Here is an 18,475-nt window from a genome sequence, read left to right as displayed (position 1 = left end):
AGTCTCAGTTTTATATACATATAATCAGCCAGAGAGTGTTGAACAAGGAAGGAGGATCAGAAGTGACGTTCCCAGTTTTCACCGGTTCATCACAGAGTAGATCTTTCATCTTGCTTCCACACAGCACTCCCAAGAGCCCTGTCTCAAATGCAATAGGTCTCCAGAGTTGTTGTGGTAGTATTGCGGCTTCTTCTTTCTGAATGATTGCCATATGATGGTTAGATTCAGATGTAGCCTCAAACCCTGATAAAATTTACTGACTTTTTCCTGGTAGGCTTCAGCTCTCAATGCCATGTTTTAACCATTTCTCATTTCACTGACGTTGTTCCACTGTCAATAGAATACCAAAGAACTTCCTAGCCTCTTTTCTTGTTTACTTTGTTTTCAAACCTAAGCTTGTGTTGAATTTTATGCTGGGAAATGAAGAGCGACAGACTGCAGAGAAGAATTAATTCCTTCATGTTTTTTCAACAGCTTGCAAATCAGTGTATTGTAACTTTCACACTGCATGCAAATAATCTAGCTTCCACCTTGGCTTCAAGGCACTCCTGCATCCCAGCACACCAGGAGATTTCAGACTGTGCTGTCTTAGCTTCATTTGAAAGGGGTGGGAAGCTTCATTTGAAATGCAATTGATAGTTTTTGACTGGAGGAAGAAGTGCAGTGAGGCCATCAGAGGACTGAAATGCATCTTGATTCAACCTTATCTAGATTTTTTAATTCCTTCTTTTTATTTGGGTTGTGAAATATATTTTTTCATTGCATGCCACTGGAGACAGTTATGTGAATTGGAAAGGCAACCATACAAGATTCTAATTTTTGGGAGATCACACACAATCTGTTGTTTTCTAGCTTGCTAGAAAATAGGCCCAGTAAGATCTCTTTACCAGTATGGCTTTTCTTCACGTAGTAGCATATAAGCTTCAGAGACCCATTGCAGGAGCTTGTGCAGGGATGTTTTACCCATGGTTGGAAGATCTGGAAGTGGGCTCTGGGATTTCCCACTCCATATTCCCAGTCCCTGTCCAACATGCATTCTCCTTTCTCACCAGTTCTAACCATGGCTGATTACTGCATTGCTACGGATGTTGATTATGAGCTCATCCATACTGTTGTTTAATGTGGATAGTAAACTTCATGTACATCCATTAATTTCCTGTTCTCCATATGGTGTTCTCCTCTAAATCACTGCCTTCCCACACTTTCCCCTCCACTAATTTGGATTTTCTCATGCCTCTCCTTTTCAGAGTATCCCTGGTATGTGAAAATCCAGCCTGAGGGAGGGGAATTTGTAGAAAGGCAGTAATTTGGAGAACAGCATATGGACAACAGGAAATTAATAGATGTACAGGAATTTTACTATCCACATTAAACAACAGTATGGATGATGCTAACCATGAGGCAAACAAAGGTCCAGAATTCCTCAATATTCGGTCTGCAGTCCTGCCATAATTTATCTTACCAAATGATAAGAAAACTTTTACCACACATTAAGGACAGATGTGTGGCAAAATGGTAATTTACATCTACCACAAATTTCCTTTTAACCAGAGGTGGTTAACCAGCATCTAGCCAACCTCCTCCTTGCCTGGGGAATTCATGCTGAAGAGAAATGAGAAGGCTTAATACTACATTTCACTACTGATAGCTTAGCCATTTTGAAAGAGTGCCAGCATTAAACCCAGGGACCTTCATTTTTTGTGCTGCAAATAGTTTGACATAACTTTGAAAGCATGTATATTCCCATATTGATTAAAATCAATTGACTAAAAAAAGCATAGTACCTTTCATGTTATGTATCACATATTCTCTGGAGCCAAAACAGATGCTTTTCTGAGGGAGAAGAAATTGAAATGGAATTGTGGGTTGGTGTGGGTGTGCTTGTGCATGTAAGGCTTCTTGAATAAGTCAATTTCTGTGAATTCCTGTGTGAACTGACCTGATCTGCACCTACTGGACTAAGGTAGCACACTTCTCAGATCAAAGTACCAACATGTGTATTTAAGGATAAAATGTCTTTTAGACATGTGTACATTATGGTAAAATTGTTATTTAAATACCTATTTATAGATCTTTAAAAACCAAGAATTTGGAGATAAATGCAGGAACCAGATGGAATGGACTTATGAATGAACATAAATAAATCTGTTGCAGGGTAGAAACAGGCTGATACATACCGGTACATCCTTACAGGCATCTGCACTTGCTGGCTTGAGAAATCAAGGATCCCCCTTTAGGAAATGTCTGCTTCACTTAAGCTGTTATTGAGTTTCCTTTGAACATGTGTAAAGCTGTCAGTGATTATGACTCAGGCAAGTCCAGTGCAACACAGGGTGGAGTGGACTGCACTGTGAATGAGCTTCTCAACAGCAGCCCCAAGTGTGAAGGATGTTGTTTGTTTTCTAATTTATACACATATAATGGTCAGTGTAGAGGGTGGGGAGATAGAGCTGCACTGTCAGTCCACTTGATGGGCTTTTGACTACCTATTTCCCCTCCTAAGTACTCATTTATTGTTAATTATGATGGAAACAATAATGCATTAACCAAACATAAGTAACTTGGATTAATCAGCTGCTTTGCAGGCAGACACTTGCTCAATTCCCTGGAGTTCCCATCAGCAAATTGTAGTAATGATGCTGATTTGCACAGTACTATTGTTTCAGCTGTAAATACCTGAATTGATTACCCAGGAGCCCCTGCCTCAATGTAGCCTTGTTTTTGCTTTGTTCTTTATTATGTTAGGTATCCTGCACAGCAGGGGGCCTGTAACCACGACAGAGTCACCTTGGGACTTCAAGTATGGTAATCTAAATGAATTCTTTGTTGCTGTAAATTACAAACAGAACAACAGCCGCCTGCTCCCACATTTATAAATATGTATGGTTTCTCTGCCGTCGTGAAATTATTATGGCCAGGGAGAGATCAAAGTGAATTAGCACCTGCCAAGTAAATTTGATAGGTCATTTTCACTTTAATTTTATTCCTGTGTGTCATGACACAGTACCAAAATTAACACTGACGTTGTCCTTTGTTACAGAAACCATTGATAATGCTAAACTGGGTGGCAGAATTTTTAATTGGTTCATAAGAGTTTCAGCCATGTAAGCCAGTTGTTCTGGCATTAAATAGAGACATCAGAATGGTATTTATTGTATTGCTAAACTACAAAAAAATCAACAGCAAAGTTGTATGTAATGATCTTGGTCTAATAAACCATGGTTTGACTGAGAATGAGAATTTGTGCTTCCCCCACTCCTTCTCTCATTGTTCTCTAATGAATGACTTCCAGGGTTGTTAAACCACAGTTTTCTGTTGCATCCAAACTGGAAACTATGGTTTAATCTCTGATCACAAAATTATATCAATCCAGTGCTGAAACGAAGAATATACTCATTTTATTTTTTTAAAAAATCGTAATATCTCTATCCCATTTTCCTATACAACATACAAAATTAAAACCACAAATTAACAACATATAATAATTTAGGCTGATTTAAAAATAGCTGAGCCTTTCAAAATAGCATTGTTGATATTTTAAATTAACATTAAAGGACAGTCTAAACATCCAGGTCCTCTGTCAAGCATGCACTAGCTATGCTCACCAAAGAACTTCATAAGCCACCTGTTGTGGCTGCCTGTTGAGAACACAATATCAGGGTGTGTCTGCAAACTGTGAAGCACCTTTCAGGGCCCAAGACAGGCTGTGTTACTTTTGTAGGACATAAACTGTGGTGGTCTTTTTAAATAAATGTAGGAGAGAAAACATTTGGTTTTGTAACAACTGCAGTTGGAAAGGAGTTGGTTGACACAGAATGCTGTAGGGATATTTTGACTGTGCATAGCATATATTTAAATACACAGGGAAAACTGCTCTGGACCAATTTGCATCAGATTGTATCTTCACCACTGTTGTGGTTTGTACAGCTATTTTGACCTACATTTTGTTCAGTGCCACATGCCTAAGTGAGGCTCAGCATTGTCTCCATTGAAAGGATAGGCCAAAAATATTCTGGGTTGAGTCTAGACACATCTGGGATTATTGAGAGAGGAGGCCTCATAACTGGTAGGATTTGGCCTGATGACACCCAAGAAAAGGGGAAAGTTGTAAAATGTGGTTTTTGCACTTTATATGGTGCCGAGCCCAAAGGCTTAAGCACCACCATATTGTGTTAATGGGGGGGGGGGGATCTCAGGAAAGGTATGTTTTTGTTTACTAGCAAAGGCTGTCATATCTGACCCACCAAGTATTTGTTTTTGTATGTCTTTCTTGGGATACCTTTGACCCCAATACCAGATCAGTACGGTTAATTTGTCCTATCAGTGGAGGCTGAAAAGAAGGTGTTCCACTACTTCTTAATTTAAGAATGATACATTTACCACGGTTCGAGACATGCTGCCATTCATGCATACCACAGAGATGAGTCCTTGGGCTCCTTCTAGTCACATCTGCAGCAGCATCTCAAAAGACTTCCCTTCAAAACCAGATGTAACTGTCTAGACTCTACATCAGTTTCATTTCAAAGTGAATGATCTCCCAAGGAGCTATCTAGTATCTTGCCTGTCTGTTCCAATTCCTCAATTTTTTCATCACTCTTCAAACAGGGATCATTCATATCTGCTAGGATCTTTTTATACATAATAAAATGAAATAATCAGTGGGGAAGAGCCATGGTGCTGTGGCAGAGCATCTGCTTTGCAGGCAGAAGGTACCAGGTTCAATCCTTCTCATCTCCATGTAGGGCAGGGAGGGACCCCAGTCTACAATCCTGGAGAACCACGGCCAGTCAGTGTAGACACAGAACTGGATGGACAGCCCAGCTCTGGCTCAGTCAGTAGAACATGAGACTCTTGATCTCAGGGTCGTGGGTTTGAGTCCCATGTTGGGCAAACAGATTCCTGCATTGCAGGGAGTTGGACTAAATGACCCTCAGGGTCCCTTCCCACTGTATCATCCTCTGTTTCTATAATTCTAAGACAATTGGTTTAACTCAGTTTAAAACAGCTTCCTGTGTAATCCACCTAGCAGGAATGAAACACGTTTTCTCCAGATCATCTTAAAATTCACACACATGCACACAAAACAAAAACATATATATTGTTGTGTGTATATAATGTACACACGTTTTGTGAGGTTGTGTGAACAGTTGAAAGAGAAACCAGGTAGACTCAGACATTCAGAATAATCACCTTCAGGATTGTACCTAGTCCATTACACACCAACACACACACACACACACCTGTCACTAAAATTAACCAAGCATTAAAGAATCCAGAAGTAAGTCACAAGGGAACAAATATTACTGCTTGCTTTTATCTCATGACATGACATAACATTTGTGGCTGGAGTATAACTCTTGCCCTTTGGTTGGATTGGAGTATGAAGCTGAAGTTCAGGCCTCAAAACAGATATAACAGTAGCAGGTTTTATATCAACTGTAAAGTAGATAAATGTGACTGGTTGTGTTCCATTTTTGTTTCCTTTTATTTTTTTGGCAGAAAAAAAAAATGAGAGGATGGAATCTGCCATGCAGACCTCAGTTAAGGCTCACTAGTGTTAAGTTGTCCTGGATTGTTTCTGTCCTGCATGGTATTGATGATTGTTGTGGTGTTGTGTCACTGGTTTGTAAATATCACTCCAGAGATGTACATAGGCCATTGAGAGCTGCCTTATACTGAGTCAGACCTTGGTATATCTAGCTCAGCCTTGCCTAAGCTGACTAGCAGCATCTCTCAAAAGTTTATGGCAGATTCTCTCCCAATTATACTTGGTGATGCTGGGGATTGAATCTGGGACCTTGTGCATGCAAAGCAGAGTTAAGGCCCTTCCCCCAAGGAGTGGTCCAGGGGCCAGGTCCAGCTTATGGAGCAATAGCGTTCCTGGGTGCTGGGTGCTCCTTGGCCAGAGTGCAGGGGTGAAGTTGTCCCAGCTGGACTTGTGGGAGGAGGAGGCCAGGAGAGAAAAGAAAAGGGGTGGGAGAGAGAGAGAGAGAGAGAGAGAGAGAGAGAGAGAAAGAAAGAAAGAAAGAAAGAAAGAAAGAAAGAAAGAAAGAAAGAAAGAAAAGTGCTACCAAAGGTATGGTACAAAGTTTGCCCACAGTTTCACTCATGAGGGAAACAAAATTATGGTATTTTTTGCTTTTGTTTGTTCTTTCCTTTTGGATGTAACTTAGATAGGAGCCTGTAAATTTGCATTTGCCACTGATGTTAGTGTGAGCCATATTCCTCTTAGGCTGTGGAATCTAAAGGCATCTCAAGGCAATTTGGCAACCCACCTCTAAATGTGTTAATTGGTTTATATATTTGGAGAGCAAATGTAAGATTCTGGAATAATGTTGTACAAGTACACTAATAGGGGTGGTGTTGTTTTTTGTAAAAAACACAGTAATTTAGAAATTAGTTAGCAACGATATCTTATAAAAATGGGGAAACAGTTTTATTTATTTTCACCGAAAGAGATGTCATCTGGAAATGGAGGCAAAGGCACTTGTCATCCTAATGGGAAAGAAAATAATATTCTGAAAACAAACCTCATGTGGATGCAATACATGCTCTGATTCATCAGTTAATGTGCCTTGTTAGGCTTGGCTGCTTACCCCATTATCATGGTTGTTCCCACACACTCTAGCAAAATTTGTAGGCTTTTTTATGAGCCCAAAGCATAAAGTCATAGGCAGTGATGTTATGTAATGTACAGCAATGTTATTTGGTGGGCTTTGAATACAAATTATCTATCTCTCTGTGTATATATATATTTCCTTTTTATCAGTCAATTTTTCAGCTGGTTTGCTGCTCTTTCCCATTCACTGTGATGCACATTGCACAAAGTGCAACAGAGACTAGTAATGTTGAGTTTCTTGGGTGGAGCCAGTTAATAGCAACCTTCCCTGGCCCTGGCCAGGGAAAAGGTAAACCACAGACTAAGGTGACCTAGCTGGCTTGAACACTGCAGAGTCTGTCTGAAACTTTAGGATGATGATGATGATGACGACGATTTCTATATCCGACCCTCCAAGTGTTCCTATTTTCCAGGGACATCCCTGATTTAGAGAAGATTCTGATTTGATCCCAGAATGTCCCACTTTTCCTTAGGATGTCCCTAGTTTCATTGGGGGGTATGTAGTTATCCAGCCCCCAAGCCGTCTGAAGGCAATCCTGTATAGGGTAGGTTTTTTTTTAATGCTTAATGTTTTATTATGTTTTTATATATGCTAGAAGCTGCCCAGAGTGCTGGGGCAATGCAATAAGATGTGTGGGGTATAAATAGTAAAATTATCATTATGGAATGGGATGTCCCAATTTTCATCGGAGAAATGTTGGAGGGTATGCTGTATCCCCCTTTATCCAAGGATCACAAGGTAATTTACAATATAAAAACACAAAAACAGATACCATAGTAACAAACAAAAACAATACACCCTAGTTTAAAAGGCCATAGATAGTTTCATTAGCCAAAGGCCTAGAAAAAGAAGAAAGTTTTTGCCTGTTGCCTAAAGATATGTAACAAAGGTGCCATGTGAGCCTCCCTGGGGAGAGCATTCACAAATGGGGAACAACTGTAGAAAAGGCCCGTTTTGGTGCTGCCGCCCTCCAGACTTCTCATGGAGGAGGCACATGGAGAAGGGCCTCAGATGATGGTTGCAGGGTCTGGGTCGGTTCAACTGTTTTAGACCAGGCAAGGGGGCTCTGACAGGATTCTAGAACCCTCCATTCTCCTTCCTAAAGCCTAGTTAGCACTTGCCTAGCTTTGGGAAGCTTTGGGAGGATGGTTGGACAGTGTGATGGTTGGACAGTGTTCTCGAAGCTACCAACATGAGTCTGACCAAACTGCGGGAGGCAGTGGAAGACAGGAGGGCCTGGCATGCTCTGGTCCATGGGGTCACGAAGAGTCGGACACGACTAAACAACAACAGCTTTGGGAAGGAGGAAGAGGGCTCTAGGACCCTGCCAGAGCCTCGAACCTCCTTCCCAAAGCCGGGCACCTCCCTTACACAGCTTTGAAAAGGTGGTGTGAGAACTGTGGAGGGTGTCAGATTTGGGCCTCTTGCAAGACACTGTATTACCAAGGTCCATGCTGACCCTGGAAGATTTTGCTTCTCCTATAGCCAAAGTCTTGAAATCAAACATGTCTCTCCTCAGGCATCTGCCTGTCTTCTGCCTCTAGCCTGGCGTGTGTGTGTGCTCGCGTGTGCTCGCACCCCCCTCAACTCCCCCTTTTGTCCTTCTGGCTACCAGCCATGTGAGGGAGGGAGCCCACCCACCTTTTCTTTGCTTCAAAGAGCAACATCCTTTGTTACCCTAATGCCCCATACTTTTTTTTTACATTTTTATTTATAATTTTCAGTTATATACATTTCAATAGATTTACAATAATTTTAACATTTCGAAACTCGACTACCTTCCCCTTCATTTTGCGGTTCCTTAAATTTACTATATATATATATATATATATATATATATATATGCAGGTTTTGGTGTCCTCGGGTGTCTTCCCGTGTAAAAGTTGGGGTGTCTAGGCGACGTTTCGACGAGGTCTCACTCGTCATCTTCAGGCTGGTGCTTTCGGCTTCTTGTTACTGGAACAGAGCGGGATCTCAATGTTTGAGTTCCTATAAATACTGTAGAGGGGTGTGGTGTCTAGCCTCCAATGTTCTGGGCAGAGAGGAAGTTCCCAGGCTAGTGTGCCTTTTCTTCTTTTGTTCCTTAATTACTTGAGAGATACCTTGAGTGATTTCTTGAGTGATATCCTGAGTACCACTTAGGTGGGTCATTAGGTGTGGATTAGTTGCTAAAGTCTTTGTGTCTTGACCTCTTGAACTTTGTGAAGAGTTTTCCTGAGAAGATGGCTGTATTGCACTTAGTTGTGCTTTGGCTTGGCTTCGTGTATAGGGGCGAGCTGTGGTTTTGTGGCTTGTGTCAGCCAGATCTGTGTAGGGATTGCAGGGGGGTGCAGCATCCGGAGGTGCCACCATGGATTGGCTACTGGATGGTGTCAGTAATTCATCTGTGGAGAGGGTCTGGGTTTGGGTCTGGTGTGGTTGATTGGTGTTGGCGTTCTGTGTGCCTCTGGATCTGGTGTCAGTTTTTGTGGGGAGGGCTAATTTCCAGATGTCTGGCAAGCGGGATGTGTCGTCACGCTTGTTCATGTTGTGAGGGTGTTTCTCTATCTCGATGGCTTCCATGATTATTCTCTTGTGGTGATGTTCCGTGTTAAAGAGCAATTTGGAATCTGCAAAATTAATTTCGTGTCCTGTTTCTTTCATGTGTTGGAAAAGAGAGGAAGTTTTTTTCTTCTTTTTTGACGGCATTCTTGTGTTCTGCGATACGTGCATTTATTCGTCTGTTTGTTTGTCCAATGTACGTGGCTGGGCAGACTTTGCAGGGTATTTCATAGATCCCTTGGTTTTTCCAACTGGATTTTATCCTTGGGGTTTCTGAGGATATTGGCTATTTTTTGGTTGGTGCAAAAGGCTGTTTTGATATTGTGTTTATGGAGGATTTTGCTAATTTTATCTGTAGTGCCCTTGATATAAGGAAGGAGGGCCATGCCATTGTTTTCTTCTGTGTCTTGGTTTTTGGGGGGTGTTTCCTTTTGGATTAGCTTCGTAATCCTGTTTTGCTGGTATCCATTGGCAATTAACACATTTGAGAGATTCTGTAACTCAGTTGTCAAGTGGTCTTTGTCAGCCAGGCGTTTGGTTCTGGAGATGAGAGTCTTGGCTACGGAGTTTATTTGTGCAGGGTGGTGGTGTGATTGTGCATGTAAGTAGCGGTTGGTGTGTGTTTTTTTTCTGGTAGATAGTGTGTCCTAGGGAGCCATCAAAACTGACACCAGATCCAGAGGCACACAGAACGCCAACACCAATCAACCACACCAGACCCAAACCCAGACCCTCTCCACAGATGAATTACTGACACCATCCAGTAGCCAATCCATGGTGGCACCTCCGGATGCTGCACCCCCCTGCAATCCCTACACAGATCTGGCTGACACAAGCCACAAAACCACAGCTCGCCCCTATACACGAAGCCAAGCCAAAGCACAACTAAGTGCAATACAGCCATCTTCTCAGGAAAACTCTTCACAAAGTTCAAGAGGTCAAGACACAAAGACTTTAGCAACTAATCCACACCTAATGACCCACCTAAGTGGTACTCAGGATATCACTCAAGAAATCACTCAAGGTATCTCTCAAGTAATTAAGGAACAAAAGAAGAAAAGGCACACTAGCCTGGGAACTTCCTCTCTGCCCAGAACATTGGAGGCTAGACACCACACCCCTCTACAGTATTTATAGGAACTCAAACATTGAGATCCCGCTCTGTTCCAGTAACAAGAAGCCGAAAGCACCAGCCTGAAGATGACGAGTGAGACCTCGTCGAAACGTCGCCTAGACACCCCAACTTTTACACGGGAAGACACCCGAGGACACCAAAACCTGCATTCCTGTACCCGTGAAAATCTACGAAAGCAAATATATATATATATATATATATATATATTTCCTGCATATTCCAAATTAACTTAACATATTCGTTTATTCATCTACTTTAAATATATATTCTAAAACTGCAGGTTATTACAGTGATCCTGCCAATGTTCTTATCTGTTTACAGTTTGTTTGTAAATATTCAGTAAACCATTTCCATTCTTTTATAAAAAGTTTGTTATCCTGATTTCTTATTTTTCTGGTAAGTTTCGCCATTTCTGCATATTCCTTAAGTTTTTGTATCCATTCTTCTTTCTTTGGGACTTCTTCTTTCCATTTTTGGGCATTCTTGCCACTGTAGTCACATACATGAATACATTTCTATACATTTTGGGTAGTTCTGCCCCTATAATTCCCAAAAGGAAAGCTTCTGGTTTAATGTCCCATATTTTGAGCCATTATCAAGACTCTGGCCTGGCTATTCCAACAATTGAACCCATGCTCAATCTAGAATTAGAAGAGACTCAGGCGTGTAGTCTACCCCCCCCCCAAACTCACAACACTGTTATTTATCAGTTAAAGCATGATATATATTATTTTAAAGTTTTTATTTTAAAGCATGTTATATATTATTTTAAAAGTTTCAATTACAGTGCACCCTTAAAAAAAAAGCCCTTTTAAAATGTGCCCCAAATTTTAAACTCATATATGTGAGTTAAAATTCGGTCTTCACTATAAACAAAATTCAGGGTGGGAGTAAACTGACTTCAAAGATTGAGCACAGGGCTTTTTTTCAGCTGGAACTCAACGAAACTCAATTCCAGCACCTCTCAGGTGGGTGCCATTGCCATTAAAAGGGAACAAGGAAGGCGTTCGTGGTGAGTTCCAGAACCGCTTTTTCCAGAAAAACAGTTCTTAGAAGTCAACCCCATTGTTGTTTTTATAGTCAAGACCAGACTTTAATTGAAGCTTTTTAAAATGAATAATCTGGTTTACTTTTTTTTTACAAAATGATTGTTTTTTTAAAAAAAAATGTTTGCTTAAAATCCACCTAGTTTAAAATGGAACAAACTTTGTTTGGAAAATGAAGAATCTGATTGATCCATTAACTGGAGATTTTTAATCATTATAGCAATCTTAAAACAGTGTAAACAGAAAACAAGGAATGGCAAATGGCAAGTTAAGCATGTGGTTTCTTAAGCCTAATGAACTGTAGAAATCATTTTCTGAAGAAGTGTGTGTGTGTGTGTGTGTGTGTGTGTGTGTCTTTGAAGCAGCTTGGAGTGCAAGGATGTTTTAATCCTCTAACAGCTGTGGAGGTGATTCATCCTGTAGAGCTTTAGAAAATGGCTAAAGACTTGAGTATACAGCGAAAGTTCTGTTAGTATAATGTTCTGCTCTGGTAGAGTAGCAACTACGCTTGGCACAGAGCATCCCCTGCAGGTACAAGCTAATCCCAAACCTGGCATACCTCCAAGATGAGGAATCTTCCTGGCTGAACTTTTTGCAAGGAATAGCTTCCCGCTTTCATTTGCTGCTATTTGAGGATATTGGCTGCGTTTCATGATTGTATATATTTGCTTTGGCAAAGGGGATAATTTTAAGGACCTCTCCTCCTCCTCATTTGCAGCTTTGCCATTTCTGGCACCCATTTTTAGTATGTGTGAGAAATGTGAAAAAGGAATATGTGCCACCTGGACGGCGTAAGAAGCTTTGCAATCATGAATGAGTTGAGATGTCTGACTTTGCCTGCCCTTGCAGGTGGCAGAAGTCTGCTGAGATGCCAGATGACAGTCTGAAAGAATAGAAATGGGAAAGAATTATTAGAATAGAAATAGCTTTTTTCCAGGCTGTGAGCATTTGAGGGGGGTGGGTGGGAAGGAATATCTGTGATGTGAAAAAAAGAAAGAAAAAGATTGTGCTCTTCAGACTCGGAAATAGTCAAAATGTTTTGTGTACTGCAGAAAGTTTCTTTAAATCTGTACTGGAGCTGGGGAGGCTGAGAATTTTGTTCAGGAGCCATCATACATAACACTGGCATAGTCCACTGGGGATTTCTCCAGCACCAGCCATTTCAAATGAATGAGCAAGTGTAAAAGAACTATAGAGGAACAACAGCAACTGGCTGCAGATCTGTAACAGGACACAGCCTTCTACATGACTACTTTGTGAACCTTTGGTAAAGGACCTTGTTAAAGGCTAGTGTGAAGTCAAGTACCAAGTGTTATCCTGAGAGCTGCTGTGGATGCTCTCAAGAAGCAGTGCTTTTTTTCAGCCAGAACTCACCAGAACTCAGTTCTGACACCTCTCAGGTGGAAGCCATTGCCATTCAGAGAACGAGGTTGACTGCACATTGCTTTATAAGTCTACAGTTCTCTAGGCAGAAGGAAGTTTGAGTAAGTGCTGAGTGGTATGTAATTTCCTTCTACTGTTTACAGTCATACCTCATGTTACGTCCGCTTCATGTTACGTTCTTTCAGGTTATGTCCTGCGGCGACCCGGAGGTACCGGAAAGGGTTACTTCCAGGTTTCGCTGCTCGCACATGCGCAGAAGTGCAAAATGACGTCATGCGCAGAAGCGGCGAATCGCAACCTGCGCATGCGCACACGCGCCGCTGCGGGTCACGCTCTTTTCATGTTGTGAATGGGCCTCCAGGACAGATCCTGTTTGCAACCACAGGTACTACTGTAATGGCTTTGGGAGGATTATCATGGCAGAACGTGAGAAGACCTGAAATCTGTTGTTAGGAACATTTGTCTAGATTAATATTAATAATGAAATTATACTTTTATGGGTCTAGTTTGGCCAACTTAAATATCTACAATAAAAAGGTTGGATACACATCATAGTGATATGTAAATAACAGCCAGTCACAAAAGCAAGAATAGAAGTCTGATGTGAGAGAACAGAGATCTCTCCTGGTGCCGTGAGTAAGGAAGATGGCAAGGTTTGCAGATTCAGAGTAGCCTATGCGAATATTCTGGCCCATATGGTTTATTTTATTTCATTTAACAAATTTTATACGCTGCTTACTCAACCAAGAATACATCTGGGAGAGCTCTATGTGGGGGCTACCTTTGAAGGTGACCCGGAAACTACAACTAATCCAGAATGTGGCAGCTAGACTGGTGATTGGGGGCGGCCGCCGAGGCCACATAACACCGGTCTTGAAAGACCTACATTGGCTCCCAGAACATTTCCAAGCACAATTCAAAGTGTTGGTGTTTTAAACAGCCCTAAACGGCTTCGGTCATGTATACCTGTAGAAGCGTCTCTACCCCCATCGTTCTGCCCGGATGCTGAGGTCCAGCTCTGAGGGCCTTCTGGTGGTTCACTCATTGTGAGAAGCAAAGCTACAGGGAACCAGGCAGAGGGCCTTCTCAGTAGTGGCGCCCGCCCTGTGGAACGCCCTCCCATCAGATGTCAAAGAGATAAACAACTACCTGACATTCAGAAGACATCTGAAGGCAGCCCTGTTCAGGGAAGTTTTTAATGTGTGACATTTTAGTGTATTTTTTTGTCTTTGTTGGAAGCCTCCCAGAGTGGCTGGGGAAACCCAGCCAGATGGGCGGGGTACAAATAATAAATTATTATTATTATTATTATTATTATTATTATTATTATTATTATTATTTTCAAAAGACTATAAAAATTATGATTAAAAATACCAATAAAAGGAAGGCAATACAGCTATCTGTTTTATTTAAGCTAACCTAACATTGCCCTTTTCCATTGGGGCCATTTGAGCTACTTGTGATCCTGTATTCCCTGCTCTAATAAATCTGCTTCCACATGATATACAACTACATGAAAATAGAACAACCAGAATCAAACCTTGCATTTGGTTGAATTACAGTGTCAGCATGTGGTGGAGAAAGAGGAATTATGGGTGACAACATCTTGAAAATATTTCTGCTCCAAGTTTTATTTCTCAGTGTCAATTATAATCAGTTGTTCTATTTTATTTTATTTTTCAACAAGAAGGTAGAAGGAATGTAAAAAGATACAACCAATATAGTGCAGGATCCAAGGTTATCTCAGCTGGGAGCAGATGAGGTTGACACAGAACATTCAAAGATTAAAAGGGGGGAAAGGTTAAAAAAGACCAGCTGGCTTGGTAACATATTGCTGTTGAGTGAATGTTGCTACTAAATTGAAAAACAGGTTCAATCTGCAGGTTTCCAAGAAGCTACAGACAGGAATGCATGCTAAATGTGGGAGCTTCAGCAAAGAATGAGCAGACATGAACTGTGGAATGCTGTAGCTGCTGTTAGCAGCTGTTGATCTGCTTTCTGGGGCAGCAGTTAAGGGCAGCTGTAACATACACAGTTCTGGAGGAAAGAATGAATTAAATCAAAATATGCTGCCTACTTGGGCCCTGGACACGTGTTAGCTTGGCCACTCCTTCCTGTGCCACCAGCTTAATGTTTTCTAGGCAATGGTACTCTAATTGAAAACGGTTCCACACCATGATTTAGGGCAGTGTTTATCCAACGTGGGTCCCCAACTGTTCTTGGACTACAGCGCCTGTCATCCCTAGGGAGCAGGACCAGTGGTCTGGGGACCCATGTTAGAGAATCACTGATTTAAGGTATGTAAGTGGGCTTATATAAACCCAGATGAAAACACTGATTTTTAAAACAAGCCTTTGGTACTATAGTATTCAAAACCTATCCTAGGCAATTGCTTCTTTTTGACATTGATGTTCTCCTGACTTCATTGCAAATCATCTCTAAATTCTTCTCATGATTAGTTCTGTCTGGATTCACCATTCTTATCCACATTTTGGCATGTTAGGTGTAATGCATGCTTTCCAAAGTGGGCTGTTTATGGAATCTTTCTTTTTTTTTGCTTTCCTGTAAAACAGCTGTTCGGTTCCTTGTAACACTGTGTGACTAGCAATTTGAATGCCATTATTTATGCTTCTCATCTGTGCTGTCCTGGCTGGATGAAGGGCTCAGACTCTGATTATGTTATCCGCCAAAAACTTTAATGCTCAGATCAGTACAGTACATAAGCAAGGCAAGGGTCAAAGGCACATCTGGTGCATGGCATATTCATAACTAGGGCTGGCCTGTCCATGAGGCAGCCATCTCAGGTGGCAGAATCCCAAGGGGTAGGAGGTATATAAGAGGTAATAATGTACATGAAAAGCAGTAGGCATCTGAAATCATATAAAGATTTGTTTAACTCATTCTGTGCCCACATTTTAATGGGTGTGAACCACCTCCTCCTGTGATATAGTTCCACATAGATAATCTTTCCTCCACTGCCAGCACCCCAAGCAATCAGATGGGGATATGTTGTTCAACTTTTTGGTTATGAGGAGATTAACCATTCAACAAATTGTTTCAGACCTTTGTATGCATAACAAAACCATTCTCTGCCTTTTGACAAATATACAGTCTCACTACAGGGATGTACTAGCATGGAACTTTAGCTGGCTCTCATTCAAAGACCTGCCATGCAGGTCCACGTGATTCTTCATTTCAATACCAGGAGCTGCTCCAAGTGTAATGAGTCCATAGCACTGCCCTTGGTACTGAAGTGTAAGGAGAAGCCTAAAAAATGCAGAAATCTACAGTAACGCTCTTACATTCATGGGATCGCCTGGATTGCACAACATATGACAGAGACAGCCAGATGATCTGTTATATACAATGGAGAGGGTCAAGTAAGATTACTATTCCTGCCTCCCCTAGTCCTTTACTTAGCCAATATTTTTTCTTCTGTGATTTTACATGGATTTTCTTGGCATCTCGATGTGTCCTTGTGACTTCTACATTTTTCCCTGTGGCTGTTTTTTAAAGGCTGTGCACTGAATGATGGGAGATAGGTGGGAGTCAGGAGGAAATGGAAATGCATCCTTCTTTTTCCTTTGCTTTGAATTCTTCTAACATAAGCAAACTGCTTTTCTGTGGGGAGAAAAATGTGCTTTTTTTTGTTGGTATTATTCTTTTGAACAGCTGAAATGGTCTGAGTAGTCCCTCAGGGTTTCCGTGAACACAGTTGTGATTTCGTCAACAAAGGAAAAATAGCAAAGTGAATGCTATGTTTTTACTTGCTGTGCCTGGATTTATGTAGTGCCGGAGCAGCTGCTGCTTCTCTCTTTCCCCACCCCCCCAACAGTTCTCCGCTTTCTGAGTATTATGGAGCGGTGAAACTCCCCCAATGTCTTCTTAAAAGAGCAGAGCCATTTAAAAATAATCCAGTGGAGCTTTGCTTATTATTAGTGTGAAACTGCACACTATGAAGAGTTGGCATGATATCCGGAAAAGGGGGATGGGGAGGACAGCAGGATGAGAAAATGCTGTTTCTTTTTATTCCCCTGCATTTGGTCAAGCAGATCTAATGTTTGGTGTCCCAAGCAATCAAGCCTGTTTGTGTGGCCTTGGAAATAGCTGTAGCAACACCTGAGGAGCACAGAAAGAGGGTGATGATGCATAAGGCTATCAGTGGCTACTAGCCACAATAGTTATGTTCTACCTGCACTGTCAGAAGCAGGATATCCCTGGATACCAGCTGCTGGGCATCACAAGTGGATAGAGTGCTATTGTGCTCAGGTTCTGCCTTTCAATTTCCCACAGGCATCTGGTTGACCCTGTGAGAACAGGATGCTGGACTAGGTGGACCTTTGATCTGATCCAACAAGCTTTTCTTATGGGTTTAGGCATTTGGATTTTTGAAGTTGCTCTTCTTTGGGATATGATGGGGTTTAAACTAACAGTGAAGTGTAGGCAATAACAGATTGAAAACAATGATTGGTTGGCTGCTTCTTCCAACTTGTTCTTTTTTATTTAAAAGGAGCTCTCTGTTCCATTTAATCAGTGTTCCTGCAGGAGATGTGGTCCAAAACTTCATCACAGGGTCTGTCTCTCTCCTTGGCAGTAGTCTCAGGGTGTGGCTTCTAGACTGGTTTGAAAACCAGGGTCCCACTGTCCCACACAGCAAGCTGTTAAGAGTTTCTATCAATAGAAAAGGCTGTGGGAAGAAGTGCTTCCTTCTGTCTGTCCTGAATCTCCCCCCATTCAACTCCATTGGATGACTTTGGGGGCACTTCCAGACTGTCACTGTTTGTAGGGGAGGTTGGATTCAATCACATACCAGCAAATTCCAATTGTGCAATTAAAGCTTTTGCAAAACAAGTCCACTTCCCTGAAATATCAAGCTCTTTGCCATTACGAAAGCAATGGGGAAATGCAGTGGAAAGTGTTTGATGTGACATCATATACTCTCCCCACAAACAAATCAGGATGAATGTTCAATAAACAGGTTGTCCAGAGGCAACTTAAATATTATGTAAGAGAGAACACAAAAATCTTTATCCATTTTCTCTGCACCATGCATAATTTTTAAGCCTCTATTTTGTCTATCCCCATTGTGAGCCTTTTCCCCTCCCTAAACTAAAAGAACCCCAAATGTTGTAACATTTCCTCATGGGGAGCCACATCAGCAGGTGCTGCTCCTATTTCATTTTAAAGATTCCCATCATAAAACTATTCCTAACTTGCATTGTTGTTGGAAAGGTATACCAGTGTCCGAAAGAAGAGCAAAGATGCCAGTCTGCTTGAAAAAGTACTAAGCACACAAGCAATTCATTGTGTAGTCTTTGCCATTTCAGCCCTTATGTTAATAATAGTGTGATACTTAAGCTTTCAAAAACCTGCCAGCAGACAGACTTTCAGCTCAAGTGACATTTATATTGAAGCAATGAAAAACAACAAGAAGTGTATTCTCCATCAAAGAGCACAGTGTGTCTCTGCTGTAAAATGTATCAAGTTTGCTTCATAAAATGATGGATGAGTCTTAAAGATATGAGTCATCTAGAAATAAAAGGATTCTGTACATGTTGAAAATCAAAAGGGCTACATAGCTACCTGCATTCCTACTGCAATATGAATAGCAAAACCTGACTGCTATTTCAAAGTACAATAAAATGTTTTGAACAGGAATTTAGTTTCACTGGCCCAACATAAATTTAGGCAAATAAACAATCATCTTTGAAGAATTTTTCTTTTTTTTGTAATTTGAAATATTCCTTTTT

General features: G+C 41.2%; 2 protein-coding genes across 4 annotated transcripts in view; one reads left to right on the top strand and one right to left on the bottom strand.

Annotated features, from left to right (window-relative positions):
- ACAT2 (acetyl-CoA acetyltransferase 2) overlaps positions 1-18,475 on the bottom strand; it is an 833,137-nt gene that overhangs the window by 20,763 nt on the left and 793,899 nt on the right. The window lies entirely within an intron of this gene.
- Positions 1-18,475, top strand: part of PRKN (parkin RBR E3 ubiquitin protein ligase) — a 612,533-nt gene that overhangs the window by 339,576 nt on the left and 254,482 nt on the right. Inside the window, exon 7 of one of the 3 annotated variants that reach the window (XM_083732564.1) lies at positions 2,746-2,805. The exons of the other annotated variants lie outside the window; for them this stretch is intronic. Within the exon in view, the coding sequence (XP_083588690.1) occupies positions 2,746-2,805 (60 nt within the window). The remainder of the gene's footprint in view (positions 1-2,745; positions 2,806-18,475) is intronic. 3 annotated transcript variants of the gene reach the window in all.

The sequence above is a fragment of the Podarcis gaigeae genome (assembly GCF_964106915.1).
Source record: "Podarcis gaigeae genome assembly, chromosome: 3".
NCBI lineage: Eukaryota > Metazoa > Chordata > Lepidosauria > Squamata > Lacertidae > Podarcis > Podarcis gaigeae.
The sequence above is the reverse complement of the archived record's forward strand: the minus strand, read 5'-3'. Positions and strand labels throughout refer to the sequence as shown.